Source organism: Rhea pennata, chromosome 7 (genome assembly GCF_028389875.1).
Source record: "Rhea pennata isolate bPtePen1 chromosome 7, bPtePen1.pri, whole genome shotgun sequence".
NCBI lineage: Eukaryota > Metazoa > Chordata > Aves > Rheiformes > Rheidae > Rhea > Rhea pennata.
The window spans coordinates 38974743-38992538 of NC_084669.1; the positions used below are offsets into that span (position 1 = coordinate 38974743).

At 42.4% G+C, this 17796-nt stretch overlaps 1 protein-coding gene across 3 annotated transcripts in view; it reads right to left on the reverse strand.

Annotated features, from left to right (window-relative positions):
- PRKG1 (protein kinase cGMP-dependent 1) overlaps positions 1–17796 on the reverse strand; it is a 440105-nt gene that overhangs the window by 114624 nt on the left and 307685 nt on the right. For all 3 annotated transcript variants that reach the window (XR_009958878.1, XM_062579493.1, XM_062579492.1), the window contains exons 6-7: positions 6003–6080; positions 828–922 (exon numbers count right to left, since the gene is read on the reverse strand). Coding sequence is in view for 2 of the 3 variants with exons in the window: in XM_062579493.1 (XP_062435477.1) it covers positions 828–922; positions 6003–6080 (173 nt within the window). In the remaining variant the exon portion in view is untranslated. The remainder of the gene's footprint in view (positions 1–827; positions 923–6002; positions 6081–17796) is intronic.

Sequence of the window (17796 nt, forward strand, 5' to 3'; positions counted from 1 at the left end):
AAGTAGGACAAAATTTGGGCTCTAAACATTTTGGTTTCTTCTTTCTGGAAGAAGACCGATGTATGATTTTCTGAATGCATTATCACAGCACCAAGGAGATGTCCCATGGGTCATATGCAGAGAGAAGTACCCAGAATGGGACCAAGTAGTTGTCTTTTAAGATTAACGGGTGCCTAAAGCATGTCCTAAAGCACATGCTATACTATTCCTATTCTTAATCCACTCCTTAATCCAACTGTGAAAACAGAGTGTGCTTTTATAACAATCATCTGATTAATATAGATTTACAGTTTCTATTCTTTTCATTCACCAAGGTCATCTAAGCAAAGTGATTGTACAGAACGAATCACTCACTCTTAATTGCTCCCTCCCCTAAATCCACACAGATACAACACCAGAAAAAAAACAAAAGAACTCCAAACCATCACCATCACGCTGCTTTCTGCTGTCTACCCCATCTAGAAGACCATGATTATGTCCTTGCTCCACGTCAAACAGACCTACGTTGAAAAATGTCAAATGTTTTGGATCCTCAAGTGCATGGTCAGGGAAGACAGGGTAAAGATAAACTATTTTATTATGTCTGTGAACAGGCTAAGGGGGATCTGTATTTGGCCATGCAATTGTAAACCAAATCTTATTTCCCCATTAAGGTCCAAACTCATTGCAACACGCAGCACAAAGTGACAATGAACAGAACACAGCTGGAAAACTGCTTGTAATGCAATTCTAACCTATTTCCAAACTGCACAAGCTCCCTGAGGATGGCAGAACAACTCCTTGCAAAAATATCTCAACAGAAGAGCTACATCATAAGGAGCACTTACCCTTGAAGAGCCTTTTCTCCAAACCAATCTCCTTTCCCTAAAGTGCGGAGAAAGACTGGATCTTCACTGGGGGAGTCTTCACGAGTAACATTCACCTGTTGAAAAGCCAAACCCCCCCCAGTATTTTAAAAAAACTTTTAATTAATTAATGAAATATGCTTGTTCAGGGAGGGATTAGTCATCTCCTGAATCTCCCAGAAAATGTGCTGATTTGTTTTCCTCCCTGGGAGCCACATAATTCTCCTGACCTGCACTCTTCCCTCAGCTTCAGCAGCCAATTAGTAAGTCTCTGTAAGCCAGTCTTAAACCATTCAAGAAAATGAACAATTATTTTCCACTCAGATACATACTACTCTTGCAAAAATGCTATACTTGTATTTTTTGAATGTTTTAAGCTCTATACATGGAGCCGGCTGCACAAGCACAGTCATTACCCATATGGAGTCAAGAGCAGAAATAGATTCCAAATATTTTACGTGTATAAGACAGACACATGGCATAGGCTTCTGTTAGCTTAGTTCCGCATGATTTCTTGTGTTGCTAGGTTCACTTCAGGAATAGAAAAAAAAGTCTACATTTATACGTAATTGAAACGAAACAGTTTGGAACATTACAGGGTGAAGGATGCTTCCTTCTCTTTTTTAGTGGTCCCTCTCCTGAATTCAGCAAAAAGTCCATGACAGCTGGAGCAAAAATCAAGCATTTACATCAATGTTTGAAGGAAAAAAACCTTTTGCTTTTACATTTCAGAAGAAAAATAGTACTTGATCTTCTGAAGACCTTTCTACTTTACATTATCTTAGCAAGTGGTTCCGATTTGTCTTTGGTGCTCTGACCAGAACCAGCATGGGATGCAAGTCCTAGCAGCCACGTAGAACAAGTCCCGATGGGGACTGGTCGCTGAGACATGGCATGACATGGTCCATTGGTTATTAAGGATTCAAGAGTCTCCATGAATGATGAGTGTTGCTGACTCAATGGCCCTCATGTGGGTAATGTTTCTTTCTTTTAACTCTTCCCAGAGGCAACTCCTGCTTCCTGTAGTACAACAAGGCAGGTGAAATACAGCCCCCTGCAATCAGAGCATGGTGGGTATCATCTCCCCTAACATTAGTCACCTATAAATCTAGATGTCCAAGCTCGCTCTACAGTCCATCAATGGAGATGCATGAGCATTGCCAAAGGCGAGTCATCCAAACCTAAAGTAAGTGGGGTGAACAACCCTTTGGAGGTATCTCTGTGTACAAGGGGCAGTCTCTCAACTCCATTTCAGGCTGTTTGTTTACTTTAATCAGAGATTGTCCATATGCAAATTCTCAAAGCCAAAACTGGGGGCGTCGGACACTTTATTGCTGATTTAGAGACATCCTAGTTTAATTGCATCTTGCACCTTCTCCACTTTCTTCCACGGATGGTGAAAACACTGGATTTGAGTCACTAATGAGCACTCAGTCTACAATATACTAGAGTTAACATCTGCAGTGACTCATCAAAGATCAGACGAGGGTAGGGAAAGCGTAACAGATGAGCCAGGAAGATTTGTAGCTGAGGGAAAAAAAAAAAAAAAAAAAAAAAACCTTGGACAAACAAAGAAAAACTTAATATATTTTTTAGCTCTTTCTCTATGACCTCTGCTGAGCCTAAGAAATAAATGCCAAGGGATTACGGGGTGTAATTTCTACATGGTTCAAAGCAATGACATACTTTAATAGCCATAGCACCAACGAAGAACCCGCGCGATCTCATACTAAATTGGTGACAAACCATTGCTTTTAAAGAGAAACCGGTGTACAATGACACAGCATGACACATAATCTCTCTGTAAAGAAGAGATACTGAACAGGCACAGAGCAGCAGCATTTAGCAGGCAGAGGAGATCAAACTGTTTTCATCCAATGTTTTATTCAACAGATTTCTGTACACAGGTTGTTTTGAATAAACTTTGATTTCTATTCACTGGGACTTGAGGAATTAGACTATAATAAATAGAGCAGAATTGTCAGGCCAGATTCCCCAAGCATTTTCTTCTTCAGTGTTAAAAGCATCTCAAACAGTTCCGGCTCTTGCATGCACCCTTCCAATTTTCCAAGAGTAGCTGCTTTTGCTGCTCACAGGCAGAGACAGATGAGTGAACCTGCATGTGTTAAACTGGTAGTCCCATGCCTCCAAACAACTAAATGAGCACAGGAGTGGGATCAAGTGCTATGGCTGGAGTTGGAGAAGAGAGAGGGGAAAAGCTTAAATTGGTACTGCTACTACATGAAAGCACGGGCTGAAAGAAAACAGGGAAAAAGTTGCTCTAAGCATTTCTGAGAGAAGTGATGAGCTAGGAAGTTTAAAAATCTTCTCTGTTCACTTGATTCAAGTATTGTCACTAGAGCAGCTCTGACATAAAAGGCAGGAGAAAGCTTTCAAAAGTAGCTTTCACTGTGCTAATACTCACATGAAGCTGCTGAATGCAGAAGGGACACGTGAGGTCTCAGATACATGAGCCACAGCCAGAAATTCTTCCAGCTTATTAAGCTGCCTGGGTCGGGTTTTAGCATGGGACATTATGTGACACTGCTTCAGAAAGCTCAGACAGCATACACGACTTCATTTATTCGATGTTTCAGTGTTAGGGCTCTATTCCTCCTGGCTTGTGCTGCACCCTTATCACAGAGTTGTTCTTCTGTACACTCTGTAGCTCATGCATCTCAATACATGTATTAAATTAAATAGTTTCCCATTCCTTCCATCCTTTATCATTCACTGATACCTCTTTTGCAAACCAGTAAGGCTGCAAGAGAAGCTTATGCAGACTTCACCTTAGTCCCTCTGGCAATTTCTGGATGGTTCACAAGGATCTAGCTGAGGATCTGAGAATTTCTCAATGAGTCTGTATGCATAGTTTTATTTTAACTATCTTCCTTTGGCCATCAGCTGCCACAACAGGAGAAAATAGTGAAGGGATCAGTCAAAGTGAATGTATGTGCAACAACACTACGGCTAGGGATGACCTGGAACATATCAGGGCTCTGGAGCCACGATCAAGGGCATGGGGGCCCAGATAGTTTTCTTCTCCACCCTGCCAGTGAGGGCGAAGGGTTTGAGAAGGCTGGATGAATCATGCGTGTCAACAACAGGTTGTGCAGTAGGTGTTGACAACAGGGATTTGGCAGTTAGAACCTTTTTGAGGATAGGGGAATTCTAGGAAGAGATGGGATCCACCCGAGCAAATGGGCCAAAGCATCTTTGCCAACTGACTGCCAAACCGATGAGAAGCACTTTAAACCAGAAATGATGAGGGTGGGAGATGATGACCTGCAGCCAAGCGAGGAAGTAGTGGACTGGGTTGGCAAGCAAAAGGTGCAGGGTGACACGGATAAGAGAGGAGGGCGAGGATGAGGTTTGCCCATTACGTGAGAGATCAGCAGAAATGCATAGGGGGGAACGACGGTGAGCGAGCTGAGAGCAGATGGGAGAGGATTAGAGGGCACACCAACGTGGGCGTTGTTGTGGTGGGTGTCTATTACAGACTACCTGCTCAAGAAGAAGTAGTAGATGAGGCCTTCTTCAGACAACTGGAAGAAGCCTCATGTTTGTTGGCCCTGGTCCTCAAGGGCACTTGAACCACCCCAATATTTGCTGAGTGTCATCAGTGCACTGATGACAAGTTCCTAACTCAGGTGATCACTCTGCTTGCTCAGTGATTGGTAAAGTTGGAAATCAGGGATTAAAGACCTTCTCTTAAGCACAAGGGACGGACTACCACCCATTAAAATTGGTCTGCCCTAGAAAGGATTTTGAAGCATGGGTTGGCCTTACTCTAGGAGGACAGGAGACATTAATTCTGAGTGGAAGGAACTGAAAGAGCATGAGAAAATACCATCAAACTTAACAGCGAAGAGAGAAAATGAAACAGAAGGATCATGCTTTGGAGCTCCTTCAGTGCTAATTATACCTACATAGTCCATAATCATATTAATTTCAGAAACCTGTCCACGATTATCTAATTCACCAGAAAAATACCACTTTTTCTCTTCTGATGAAAACTTGCTTTCAGAGTCTGAGTGGAAGATGAAGGCAAACAGCTAGTTTTAGTCCCTGATGGCTGGCAAGAGCCTGGGGACACAATCCAACATACGTGCAGTCCCCAAGTTGGGAACGGGTACGCAACACCCACACTCTTCCTTGATGAACGCCAGGGGCTTTTTGTTATCTTTAAGTATACAAGGCCCACACTAATATGTGACTTGGTGCAAATGTCAGCTCCATGAATCAGGAAGCTGGCATTGGCCTACTTTCAAGCATATTTATCCCTTTGTGTTTACTTTTTATTTATCACATCTCATCCACAGGGGGGAAATCACTGTGTATTCCCTTGAACACCCGCATCTCGCTAGGTGGAAGGAGGCCAAATATTTGTCAAGCGTAATAGCATTAGCTAAAAAACCATTTCAAGTGGGGGAAAAAAAAAAAAATCTACAAAATCCCATCAGGATTCTATGGGAAAAAAGGTTTAAAAAAGTGGTCAAAAAGCATATTTTCTTTGTGAGCAGTGGAATAGAAACTTAGACCTTTTATTATTATTATTATTATTATTATTATTCCCCCCCAAAGAGAAAGCTCAGACTTCTCTGTGTTCCTATTATTTAATTCTGAGTATGAGAAAAGCCAAAAGGCTTTCTTCATGCCACCAAACAAGTCTGCTGTTACCCTGGGCTGAGTAGAGTTGTTCTGGCCTGGAAGAGAGAGGGAAATACCCATGGACTTGGTGAACAGGTATTTCAGTTGTCGTTTTCGGCTCTGTGCTTAGAAACTAGGTAGACGAAGCACTCGGTGATAAGTTGGTCCTCTCTCAGGGAACGAAGACAGGAACATCCAAACTATTTCAATAATTGAGGGAGAAAGCATGGAGCTTTTTGGTCATTCACCAGGAGGTTCCTTAACACTTACCAAGCCCCAAAGTGTGCACTGTGAGCACGTGTGCAAAACAGTGTGAGAGCTATTTTTTCTCCTCCCTTCAAGTCATTCTTCCCTACAAATAGGGCAGCAAGAAGTTTAATTAAATTTCACATGTTGCAACACTCTGGGTTGGGGGATGAGAAAGTATTGGCTGGCACCGAATTTCAAGAACACATCATCATCATCATCATCATCATCGTGTTTTCCTTAAAGGGGAAATCAACTCACCTTCCCTTTGCTGATTATGAAGAAAGTGTCCCCTCGAGCACCTTGTCTAATAATATACTCCCCGCTCTCGTAGTGCGTCTGTAAAAAGGAAGAAAGAAAGAAAAAAAATTAAGAATAAGCAAAGTAAGAGGCTGCTCTTCAGCTTGTAGTTTGGCAGTTCTGCAAGATAATGCTTCCGGAAACATAACCCTGAAAGAATTTCCTCCAAGTGTGATGTCGGTTATAATTTAAAAATTGACCTGTGTCAAGGAATATGATAATTAAAAAGAATCCCTTCACCGCTTGCCCATTTTTCTTGTTACTTTGCCAGTGCCAGCTCTTGCCCAGATGAATTGTCCTCACAACCTAAATTCATTTATACTGAGTAAACCAGACACAGGCATTTTCAGCAGAGAATACAGTACATGAACTGAAATTGCAATAATAAATCTATTGTAAAAATAGCTCCTTTCAGTTTTTTTTCCCATTGTTTTAGTAAATTTTTTGTTCTCCAGCATTCAAACATAAATTATTTTCACTTTTTTCCTGTTAACAAGGTAGCTTACTTATTAGTCTGCTTGTTTTATCTTATTTTCTGGAATATTCATTGCTAAATTTATGTCATACCTTATCAAAGCATGTATCTAAACCTAATAGGCTAGCTCCATCCCTTGCATTACAGCATCAAAATCAATACCCACGTATACACCATCACAAAATAAAAATCAATACATTCTAAATAAAAATTCTATGTTAATATTTAGCCCACCAAAAACTGGCAATTTCTTCAAGTGTGCTCTGCTTGAAGAGCTCCCTACCTAAACCTTCCCCTGATAAAATGAATGTGGCTCCGGCCTGCATGTTTTTTGAAGCCACAATGAGCTTGGGTGACCAGGCCCTAGTTCTCATGGGGGACTTCAACCACCCTGACATCTGCTGGAGGGACAATACAGCAAGGCACAAACAGTCCAGGAGGCTCCTGCAATGCATTGATGATAACTTCTCGTCGCAAATGGTGGAGGAGCCTACAAGGAGATGGTGGAGTTCAGGATCCGTCAGGAAAGAACAAAGGCAACAAGCAGGATTGCAACCCTGGACTTCAGGAGAGCGGACTTTGGGCTCTTCAGAGACCTAATCAGAGGAATCCCATGGGTGAAGGACCTAGAAAGAAGGGGGGTCCAGGAGAGCTGGCTAGTATTCAAATATCACTTCCTCCAAGCTCAAGAGCGGTGCATCCCTATGAGTAAGAAGTGCAGCAAAAGGGGTAGGAGACCTGCATGGGTGAGCAAGGAGCTCCTGGCCAAATTCAGACAGAAGGAGAAAGTACACAATGTGGAAGAGGTGACAGGCTACTTGGGAGAATTATAGGAATGCAGGCAGAGTATGTAGAGATGCTGCAAGGAAGGCTAAGACCCAGCTGGAATTGAGTCTGGCAAGGGATGTCAAGGACAACAGGAAGGGCTTCTTCAAATACACCAGCAGCAAGAGGAGGACGAGGGAAAATGTGGGCCCACCACTGAATGGGGCGGGGGCCCTGGTGACAAGGGATACGGAGAAGGCAGAATTACTGAATGCCTTCTTTGCTTCAGTCTTCACTGCTAAGGGCATCCCTCAAGAATCCTGCAGCCTGGATGTGAGGGAGAAATTCCAGAGAAGAGAAGACTTTCCTTTGGTTGAGGAGGAAAGGATTAGAGACCTTCTGGGCAGGCTAGACATCCACAAATCCATGGGCCCTGATGGGATGCACCCACGGGTACTGAGGGGGCTGTCGGATGTTATTGCCAAGCTGCTCTTCATCATCTTTGAAAGGTCCTGGAGAACTGGAGAAGTTCCTGAGGACTGGAAGAATGCCAATGTCACTCCAGTCTTCAAGAAGAGCAAGAAGGAAGACCCAGGCAACTATAGGCCAGTCAGCCTCACCTCCATGCCTGGAAAGGTGATGGAACAGCTCATTCTGGGTGTCATCTCCAGACATATGAAGGAGAAGAAGGTGATTAGGAGTAGCCAGCATGGATTCACCAAGGGGAAATCCTGCTTAACCAACCCGATAACCTTCTCTGATGGAATGACTGGCTGGGTAGATGAGGGGAGAGCAGTGGACGTTGTGTACCTTGACTTCAGCAAGGTTTTTGACACTGTCTCCCGTAACATCCTCCTAGATAAGCTCTGGAAGTGTGGCTTAGACGAGTGGACAGCGAGGTGGATTGAGAACTGGCTGAATGGCAGAGCTCAGAGGGTTGTCATCACGGGCACAGAGTCCAGCTGGAGGCCTGTGGCTAGTGGCGTCCCAGGGCTCAGTACTGGGTCCCATCCTATTCAACTTACTCATCAATGACCTGGACGAGGGGACAGAGTGCCTCCTCAGCAAGTGTGCTAATGATACCAAGCTGGGAGGAGTGGCTGATACACCTGAGGGCCGTGCTGCCATTCAGAGAGACCTGGACAGGCTGGAGAGCTGGGCAGAGAGGAACCTCCTTAGGTTCAGCAAGTGCAAGTGCAGAGTCCTGCACCTAGGTAGGAATAACCCATGTACCGCTACAGGCTGAGGGCTCACCTGCTGGAAAGCAGTTCTGCGCAGAAGGACCTGGGAGTTCTGGTGGACAACAAGTTGACCATGAGGCAGCAATGTGCCCTTGTGGCCAAGAAGGCCAATGGTATCCAGGGCTGCATTAGGAAGACTGTTGCCAGCAGGTCGGGGGAGGTGATCCAGCCCCTCTGGTCAGCCCTGGTGAGGCCACATCTCGAGTACTGGGTCCAGTTCTGGGCTCCCCAGTACAAGAGAGACATGGAGCTACTGGAGAGAGTCCAGCGTAGGGCTATGAAGACTATTTAGAGGGCTGGAGCATCTCCCCTATGAGGAAAGGCTGTGAGAGCTGGGCCTGTTCAGACTGGAGAAGTCTGGGAGGGGATCTTATCAATGTCTACAGATCCCTTAAGGGAGGGTGTCAAGAGCACGGGGCCAGACTCTTTTCAGTGGTGCCCAGCAACAGGACAAGAGGCAAAGGGTACAAACTGAACCATAGGAAGTTCCACCTGAATACGAGGAGGAATTTCTTTACTGTGAGAGTGACAGAGCACTGGAAGAGGTTGCCCAGAGAGGTTGTGGAGTCTCCTTCTCTGGAGATATTCCAAACCTGCCTGGATGAAATCCTGTTGCAATGTGCTCTAGGTGACCATGCTTGAGCAAGGGGTTGGACTAGACGATCTGCATAGGTCCCTTCCAGTCTCGACCGTCCTGTGATTCTGTAACAAACTGTTCTCTTATACATATGGCGGCATTATAAAACATCATCTGAAGCAAGCCTTTTGGCAAATATGTCAAATATACTCTTGGTATAGCTGATTCACATACGCTATTTTAGCATCACAAACTCCATTTCACTTACACAAAACCAGTCCAAGAACAATGTGAGAATAACAATAATCCTGACAAGTCACAATGGTGGCACTGGCAGAAGCAATAATATTTGAATGAAAATTGCAAAAAAAAAGAGGCAATAAAGCAAGCAGGTTAAAGAGATACTTGTGTCCTTACTAGCCTAAGGCTGACCCTACCACTTCTTCTGGACTTACTTTTACAAGATTAAATGCACTAATTGATGCATTTAATGGACTAATGGATTAAATGACACAAGAGCTGTATCAAGAACACCGTATATTCAGAGGTAATACTAAAGTTCAGTGATCAAAGCTAATTTAATATTGTAGATGTATTTCACTGAAATCTAGGTGTCACATAGGTTTTGGCCTATGTATCTGAAGACATAGAAGGTGCTCCTGTCCACGACAGAATTAAAGTAAGACAGAAAGGAAGGCCATGTTGGAAGAGCTGGACCGGTCTATATTAACTACTCTTATATTTTCTTCTCTTGAGCTGAGAACCAGTGCTGACATCCAGAGTAAAAATGCAGCGGGAAAAAAACCTCGAAAGAGAAAAGTAGGCTGCAAAAATACAGTTGTACAACCTGCTGAGGCTGAGATGACCTGGCAGAAAAGCTAATAGCTACAAATATCTTGCATGTGCAGGGAAAAAATGGTTATAAGCTAAGTCATCTAGGTTGTAATTTGGCAAGAGAGTCAGCGCTCAAGGAAACAGCGATGACAAAGCCGAGAAATTACTGTCGGGCACAGTCATATACTAACAAGCCACAATGTATATTTTGTAAGTAGAAAGGCTCATTTCTTTGCATTATAAATGCTACAAAATTTGGAGCATTCATCACGCTAACCAGGCTGCTGTTTTACGGACGAACCCTGGACGCTTAAGGTACTCAGAGGGAAAGGATCTGCGCAACTCACATGGCACGCTCACCAGCCCATGAAGATCCGCCCCAGGCTTCCCGATATCCCACTTTCCTATATAACCCAGAAATTTGCCATACAAAACTTTCAAGAGGAGACCAGTGTCTCCTCAGCAGCGTAGGGATGGCCATAGTAAGCCTGAGCAGAACGCAAGGCAAAACAACGACCAGATATTCAAGTGCCGTAATAATAAGTTTCTTCCTAAGAAAATAAGTAATAAAACACTACTATCTCAATTTTTCCACCTTTTTTAATTTTTTTTTTGGCTTGTGCATTGCATGAGAAATTAAAGATGAATGGGTTCCATTCCAGAGGCAGTAAAAAAAAAAAAAAAAAAAAAAAAAAAAGGATCAGATTTTTCCATTAATTCTTGTGGCTTTGATTTTAGTTTGTGTTCCACACGTGGCTGAACTCCTATGAGCATTTAGATACTTTTGTTCCATGGTAATGAGAGAAGCAATGAGTACAGGACTTTGATTTTCGAGGTTCCTGAATCTTTTCAGGGAGGCTGAACTCCAACTCAAAGCCATTGCATTATGCTGACAAAAAAGGCATGCCAAGAAGGAGAAAAATACAGCTAATAAATAGGAAATTTCAATTAGCTTTCTTTGGGGATGCAGAACAGTTCCTTAAGCAAGATGGTTTAATAGGAAACAAACCTGAACTACATATGAGCAAAAGAATGTCATGTATATATTGCCTAAACTCAAATTTCCACTAAATTTACTTGATGCATACTGAGTCAGGCTCAGCAAGAGCAAAGAAGGGGAAAAAAAATAAAATTAGAGAGGCAGTCCAATCAGCGTTTTAAACTCACTGGAGCATTTCTCAGCTGTTGTAAGCACAGAGTCAATAGAGCATTTCCAGCATTTCGTACCAGCCCATTTTCTAACCCCTCACCTCTATTCTGGTTTACCACTGTTTTTTTTTTCCCTGAAAATTCTGCATAAATCTGACTTGTTAATCCTTGCATTCTGCTAACTGTTGTCCTCATAACTGTCAAGGTTCTGGTCTTTCAAGAGATCACTGAGTTCAACTAAATAATTCTGGAAAGGTGGCTGCTATAGTCAGGCTGGACCACTCTTTGGCTTCATGCTTTTGTACCATGTAACACCCTGGCTTTCCCAACCGGGCATCCACTGATACTTTGTCTGCTAAAAAAACCCCAACCTGCTGGCTCTAATGGAGGTCCAAAATACTAGTTTATAGTGCTAAATGCTTTTCCCCTCCATCTAAACTAATGCTAGCCTTGATTCATGGCTTGGTTTTAACGAGGAATATTTGTGCATTTTCAGCCAAATCCAGACGAATGCTCATGTATCCGTGCCTGCAGTTTCACTGTTGGGAAGTTTAAGTAGGAGCATCCAGCTAAATAACCAGAATTGGCTACAGTTATTCTTCTAAATAGTAGACTTAAGCTGCCAGCACAATAAACTGAATGTTTAACTTGCATTAAAAGTGATTCAGACAATGTGTGCTAACACAGAATAGGCTTGAGTTTAGCTTGATTTTAGGAAGAGGAATAATTTCAACATCTAGTAGTGAACACTGCATCTTGCTCCCGTTCTTAAACTCTCCATTATTATCAATGTCACCATCATGATGAACTATTTTGATGTTTAATCCTCAGGATGAAATCCTAAGCACATCTAGAGTGCAGCTGAAAGTGGAGAGAGATATTAAATTTGGTTTCTGTGGTTACACACCACTGTTGCAAATTTCTAAGAAAAGTGATGTTACGAAAGCATACAAAGCATGTGGTACCAGTGTCTAAATGGTCTTCACATATACTTAGGTTAAAATCAACCTCAGTGCACAGAGAAGCCTGAACCTTTCATAAACCTACAATCTTCTGCAACCTGAATTAACACAAGTCCTAGAGCCTGTTCCTCTCCTCAAAGTCCTTCATGGCCCATCAGTATGACCAACGCCTCTCTCCTGGAGACACTCAGCTTGTCCAGTAACAGAAACTTTTACAGAAATCTTTTTTTCCACCCCTTTTTTGTATTGCCATAGATGAAGTAAAAATTCCAGCACTGAGGGAAGCATTTACTCATGGGGCTTGATCTGCTGAGGCATCAGCCAGCTTCTCTGATGCACTCCATGTACCAAGCAAAAGACCTCACATATACATAATGCATCCCGGGATCAAGGCGGTTCATGCTCCAAAAATGTAAAATAGTCAGCTTTATGAACTACTCTGCCCTGTGCAGAACACCAGCGTATCGCCTCAGCCTTGAGCAGAGAAACATCCTCTGTAATTAAAACTCTCTTGAGACGTAATTGGATTTTTATGAGACTAATCTCGCCCTGAACATCGACAAAATTAGAAACAGCAAGGTATCTTCCAGGACTAAAAGCAGCGCCACATTTTGACAATAACTGGTTTTTTAGAGTCGCTGTGGTTTCTAAGACTGCAAGTCCTTACTGAGAGAAGCCTCCCACTGAAACTAGCCCCAGATCAAAGTGCTTGTCTGATCATGTGCTAAACACATGCTGGGCTGGCTCAGTCATCAGACACTACTAGGACTCTGAGAAAAGATGGTATTTTATGCGATTAGTTTCTTTCATTAACAGTTAAGCAAGTGAAGCATCTCAGACTGAGTTTGCTCTGTCTGTATTTTTCTTCTGGCTTGCAATGGTAGCATCATGACTAGAATGAGATCAGACAATTTGCAGTCTGAATTTCTGCATCTTGACCTTTGCAAAGCGGTTTCTATCACAACCCTCCTTTGTGTACGGAAATGACTTACAGCTAATAAACTCAAACTATCCCAGTAATTAGAGGAAAAACAATCTTTTTTACTTCCCAGCGCTATGCCCAAAGGGCCAAAACCTTGTCCTGTGTACAGAGCCAGAGCAGAGTGGCTTAAATACGGAGCATATCCCCATGAGTGCCTAGATGTGTCCTGAACATTACCATTCCCTTAGGCTTGTTGGCAGCTGTGCTAACCACAGGAGCATCAAATGCCCGGGTTTTGGCATACTTTTGGGCCCTTCAGGCCAGCGGTGAACACACTGCTGTCAAGTCCTCCTCCACAACATGTTAGGGGACCTAACTGGGGTTAGGTCTGCCCACTGGTCTTACAACTTTGAACAGCCATGTCTAAGAGAAGGTAACGATGAACTGACCCTATTTTGTCACCACCAATCTCAATCAAAGCTTCTGTCACTGACCACCATCAAAGAGTGAGAAGCTTTAAAGCCTCACCAAGTGTTGACACAGGTTTCCAGGAGAAACCTTGACTCTGGAGACTTAACTGAATAGTTAAGCAAACTTCTTCAGCATACCTCATTTTTCTCCAGCTGGATTCCTTTGACTTCTGCATTTATATTCACATTTTAAATAGGTGGAAAAATAGATGTTTGGAATCCTGTGTAACCCATGTCAGCTGTGGAGTGGAGAGGCTAAAATCCTTTAAAAGGTCACATAAGGGGAACAGAAACACAAAGGTAGCTTTGAAAGCACGACCTTCTCACTCTGCAGCCAAATACTCTATTAACAAGCCACAGATTTGCACCACATAACCAGTGAGGATAACATGGTTTTGATGGCAGTTCTGAATGTATAATCCATTTACCTCAAGGTGTAGTTTTTATAGATCTGAAAATGTTATTTTGCTGGTAGTTTACAAAAAGTTACAGGGCCATCATCAAAACTCTAAACACAGGCAGCTTTCAAAATACTTTTGCTTCTGTTCTGTACTTTCTGCTCCAAATATTTTTCAATTTTGAAATGACAACACCAGTGCTAATAAAATTAAAACAAATGTTTATTTTCTGGCAAGCTCTACAAAAGCAAGTTCGGGATAATAAGTATCTTCTGCATTCAGTTCCTTAGGAACCACATAAGACTTTGTTTCTTTGGTTTTACTATGTGTTCCACTCACGAAATATCTAAATATGCTGCTCTCTGAAAAATCCGAGGCGCAAAATTATCATATTGCAGTCTGCTGCTTACTTAAGTTGTAAATCAAAGTACAGCTGGTGGGTCTGATTTCGGATGCTCAAGATTTCTCAATGTCCCTCCAAACAAGAGCTTAACTTTATACAGTACATCCCCCACCAAAACAAGTGGAGAAATTAAATATAAAAAAGACATGTAGCTGATGGGGAATCCAAAGCTAACTCATGCCTGTTGATGCAACCTTATCATGGAGCATAGGGCCGGAAAGGCGGGTTAGGAAGGAGAAACCCTAAGGAGCACCAGGACAACATTGCTGAGCAGCTCTGCTGACCTCCATCTGTGTTGGGAGACAAGGAGGCACATACTGGCCCATGGTAAGGTGTTCTGTCTTAGATTCATATGCAAAAATCATTAGCACGTTTCCACCACTCTAAATGTTTGTGAACTTCAGCTGGAAACCTGCATATGAAACAACAGCAACTTGGGTTTGCAACCTTCTCTTCAAATTCAGCTGGCTTTATATTTATTCTGCAGTAAATTCTCCTCTCTTTGTAAAGGATTACAAACTTACTTTTCTTTCTTAAAAGGAAAACCAGCCTTAATACTCAAGAGAAATTTGAATATATACATAAAAGTCAAAACTGTTTTGTGGCAATTGTCGGGGACTCTTGTATTGGTAAAGCTTTGTGGCAAACATTTCCTGCACTGATTCACTGTGGTTTTCTAATGGACTCTGGCAGTGATGGGAAAGCAACGTTCTCATCACATTTTTCATAATCTGCATGTCTTTTCTACACGTGATGTCATTGGCAGCGGACAGTTTGCTTCTGATTCCCGTACAAGCCATTTCCTGAACAGTAAGTCTTAACGCACCCTACGGGACTAATTGTGTGTGGGCGCTCAAGTCCGCAGTGTTAGAAGCTACTGCAATAATACACATTGCAAACTGTGGATTTACCTGTCCTCCACTGCAGTAGCCTTAGCACCCTTCTGAGGTGGGAATCCAATTACCAGTTCATTTAATTTCCAGGAAAAAAGCAGAAGTTAAAATGCTGCAAAATAACTAGTTACAATTCCAACAATAAACAGCAAAAGCTATGCTAAGAAATATCTTTTCACAGGACTAAAAAGGATTGGTGGCTCACGTAATACCTAAGAAATAATGCATGCTTTTAAGAACTTGATTATATTAATTTCTCCAAATGAAAGGAATATAACACAGAGTACAGCAGCAATCTGAGAGGCATATCCAGCATCACGCTTAGTTAAAGCAAATGCAAAGTGCAACTTGTAATGAATCCACTGAGTATGAAAAGAAATGAATAAAACAGCAATCCTCTGCTGTTCCTAAAATCTCAAGATATGATAAATGTTCCTAATTTAAAGTTCTTTGGTTAAAAGATTACTTTAATTCCCTGTTTGTTTCTTTGGGGGTTTGGCACCACTGTTCTGCAATTTTAAATTTCAGCACGTTACCGGGCGAGTGGGGAGCCCAGTAACGTGCTGAAAGCATGTATAAGCCAGAGGATGGAGGTAACCACAGCTAAGGTTATTCCTCTTCCTCCTCTTTCTCAAACCCTTTCCTCTAATTTCAATGTCTCACCGTCATGCAACATATCCTCAAACTGAACTGGAACCAGTCCTCTCCAATTAGCTTCTGGACTGTACCCAACAAAATTACTATAGGTGAGGCCAGATAGATGATGGAAATAAGGTCGTAAACATGGAAACAGTCCTAGCAGAAGTGGAACTTCAGCAACTGAACATATTCAAAGAACGAAAGATAATCTCCATGCCATGACTTCCAGCTCTGAACACCTCTTGGGTGAAACTGCAGGCCCTGAATTTTCACCGTGAATTCAAAACATTTGCGTTCTCACGCAAATATGCTATTACGGTTGTGATCATTCAGGAGCTTCCTGATTGTTCTCTTCTCAATTCGAAACAAAAAGAAGTGTCACACCTCTGCTATTTTCAGGCTCATGATGCACAGCGCATCAGTTTGTGTGTCCATTTACACCATAAAAGTTAAGGTTATATCACCAGAATATCCAACCTTAGCACAGCTTTCCTCTTGGCTGCAAATGGTGGGCAAATAGGATCACTTATGCCTTTTGTAGGACGCATACTCAGACAAGATTTATTAGGTCTGTCACTAAAGAAACATGTCTCATTAAAGAAGTCCACCAAAGCAAACAATACCAAGTGAAAAGTGCATGGGGTAGGCATAAATTCCAACAAGATCATCTTCTAGTCCTACTGAAAATACCACATTGTCCTTTTAGGTTTATCATCTTCCTCCCTAGATTTCACTGGGCTTCAACCCACTGCTCATCAAATGCAATTTTAAGGGATGTATAAATGGCAAAAGAAAGGGGCAAGGGACCATATTTGGTGAAGTTCGGCCCAGGCTCCTGGGTGCAAAAGGGAAGAGATGTGCAGGTGATGAAAAGAGCTTTTTGCCCTTTCTTTTTCCCATTCTAAAGCAATGATCTATTGCATCCCCATTCTTCATCACCACCTAAGTAGGTGGGTGATACTGTGTTCCTTGTGCCTTTTTCAAACCAACAACCTGCCACTGAACCTTTTTCTGTCTTCGATGCTCCTTGAGATCAGTGAAGAGGAGGTTTTTTTTGTTCTCTCCCATATAATTGTAAGACTTGCTTAACTTATTTATTTATTTATAAATTGTAATCTGCTCATTTGACATCACTATAGCTATTTCTTAGGCAGGAGACAAGTCTTCAAGCCCTATGATCACTTCAAGATTCCTTCCCAGCAGCCCACTCTAAAAAAGTCAGTTCTGAGCAATGCTGAGCATGTTAAGGGACTCTTTAAATAAATAAAATAAAGCCCTATTCCACTGGGACTGGTCAAATAGCAGAAGCTGCCCTGAGCTGATGAAGATTTGTTTAGCTTCATGGAGTCGTATATAGCCACTTCTAAGACTAAAGGATGTCGAGGAATATTAAATAGGCTGCAGGACATCTATGGACTGTGAGCTAAGGCATTTGGGCTGGCTGACTCCATTAGGGTTTAATTGTAACATGTACCTGAAAAGGTCTTTACATACAGCTTTAATTCTTATATGCACTATGTACTATTAAAAGAGACAAAGGAGAAAACAGACTTTAAAACATGCATCAGTTTAATGCGTTACTATTAAATAAATTTCCTGCCCTGATTTGCTCTAAGTAGAAGACACAAAGCATTAGAAACCATGTTTTAATTCTAGCTACATCCATATCGTTATGGTAATGTGGACTGACAATTGTTTTTCGAATGCAGTCGGGTTTTCTAAGTTGCAGGTAGCCTCAGGGGCAACCACTTCACAGCAACTTTTTCTCTGTGCTGCTCTGGCACACGTTTCTACCTGAAAAGCAGATCGGGTCTCAAAATGCCAATCACCAGCTGTTACAGGAGGCAATGCCTTCCTGACCCCTTAGCCTCACTTTGCCTCTCCTGCCAGATGTCCCCAGAGTTTGACGACAGGCTGCAAGAGTTGGAATAAATAGGGCACGGATGAAAAAAGGTGACCAAGCCTCTGGCCTTGGGCTTGACCTCTTTTTTGGGAGAAAGCTTGTAGGAATATAGTAGAAGCTCAGA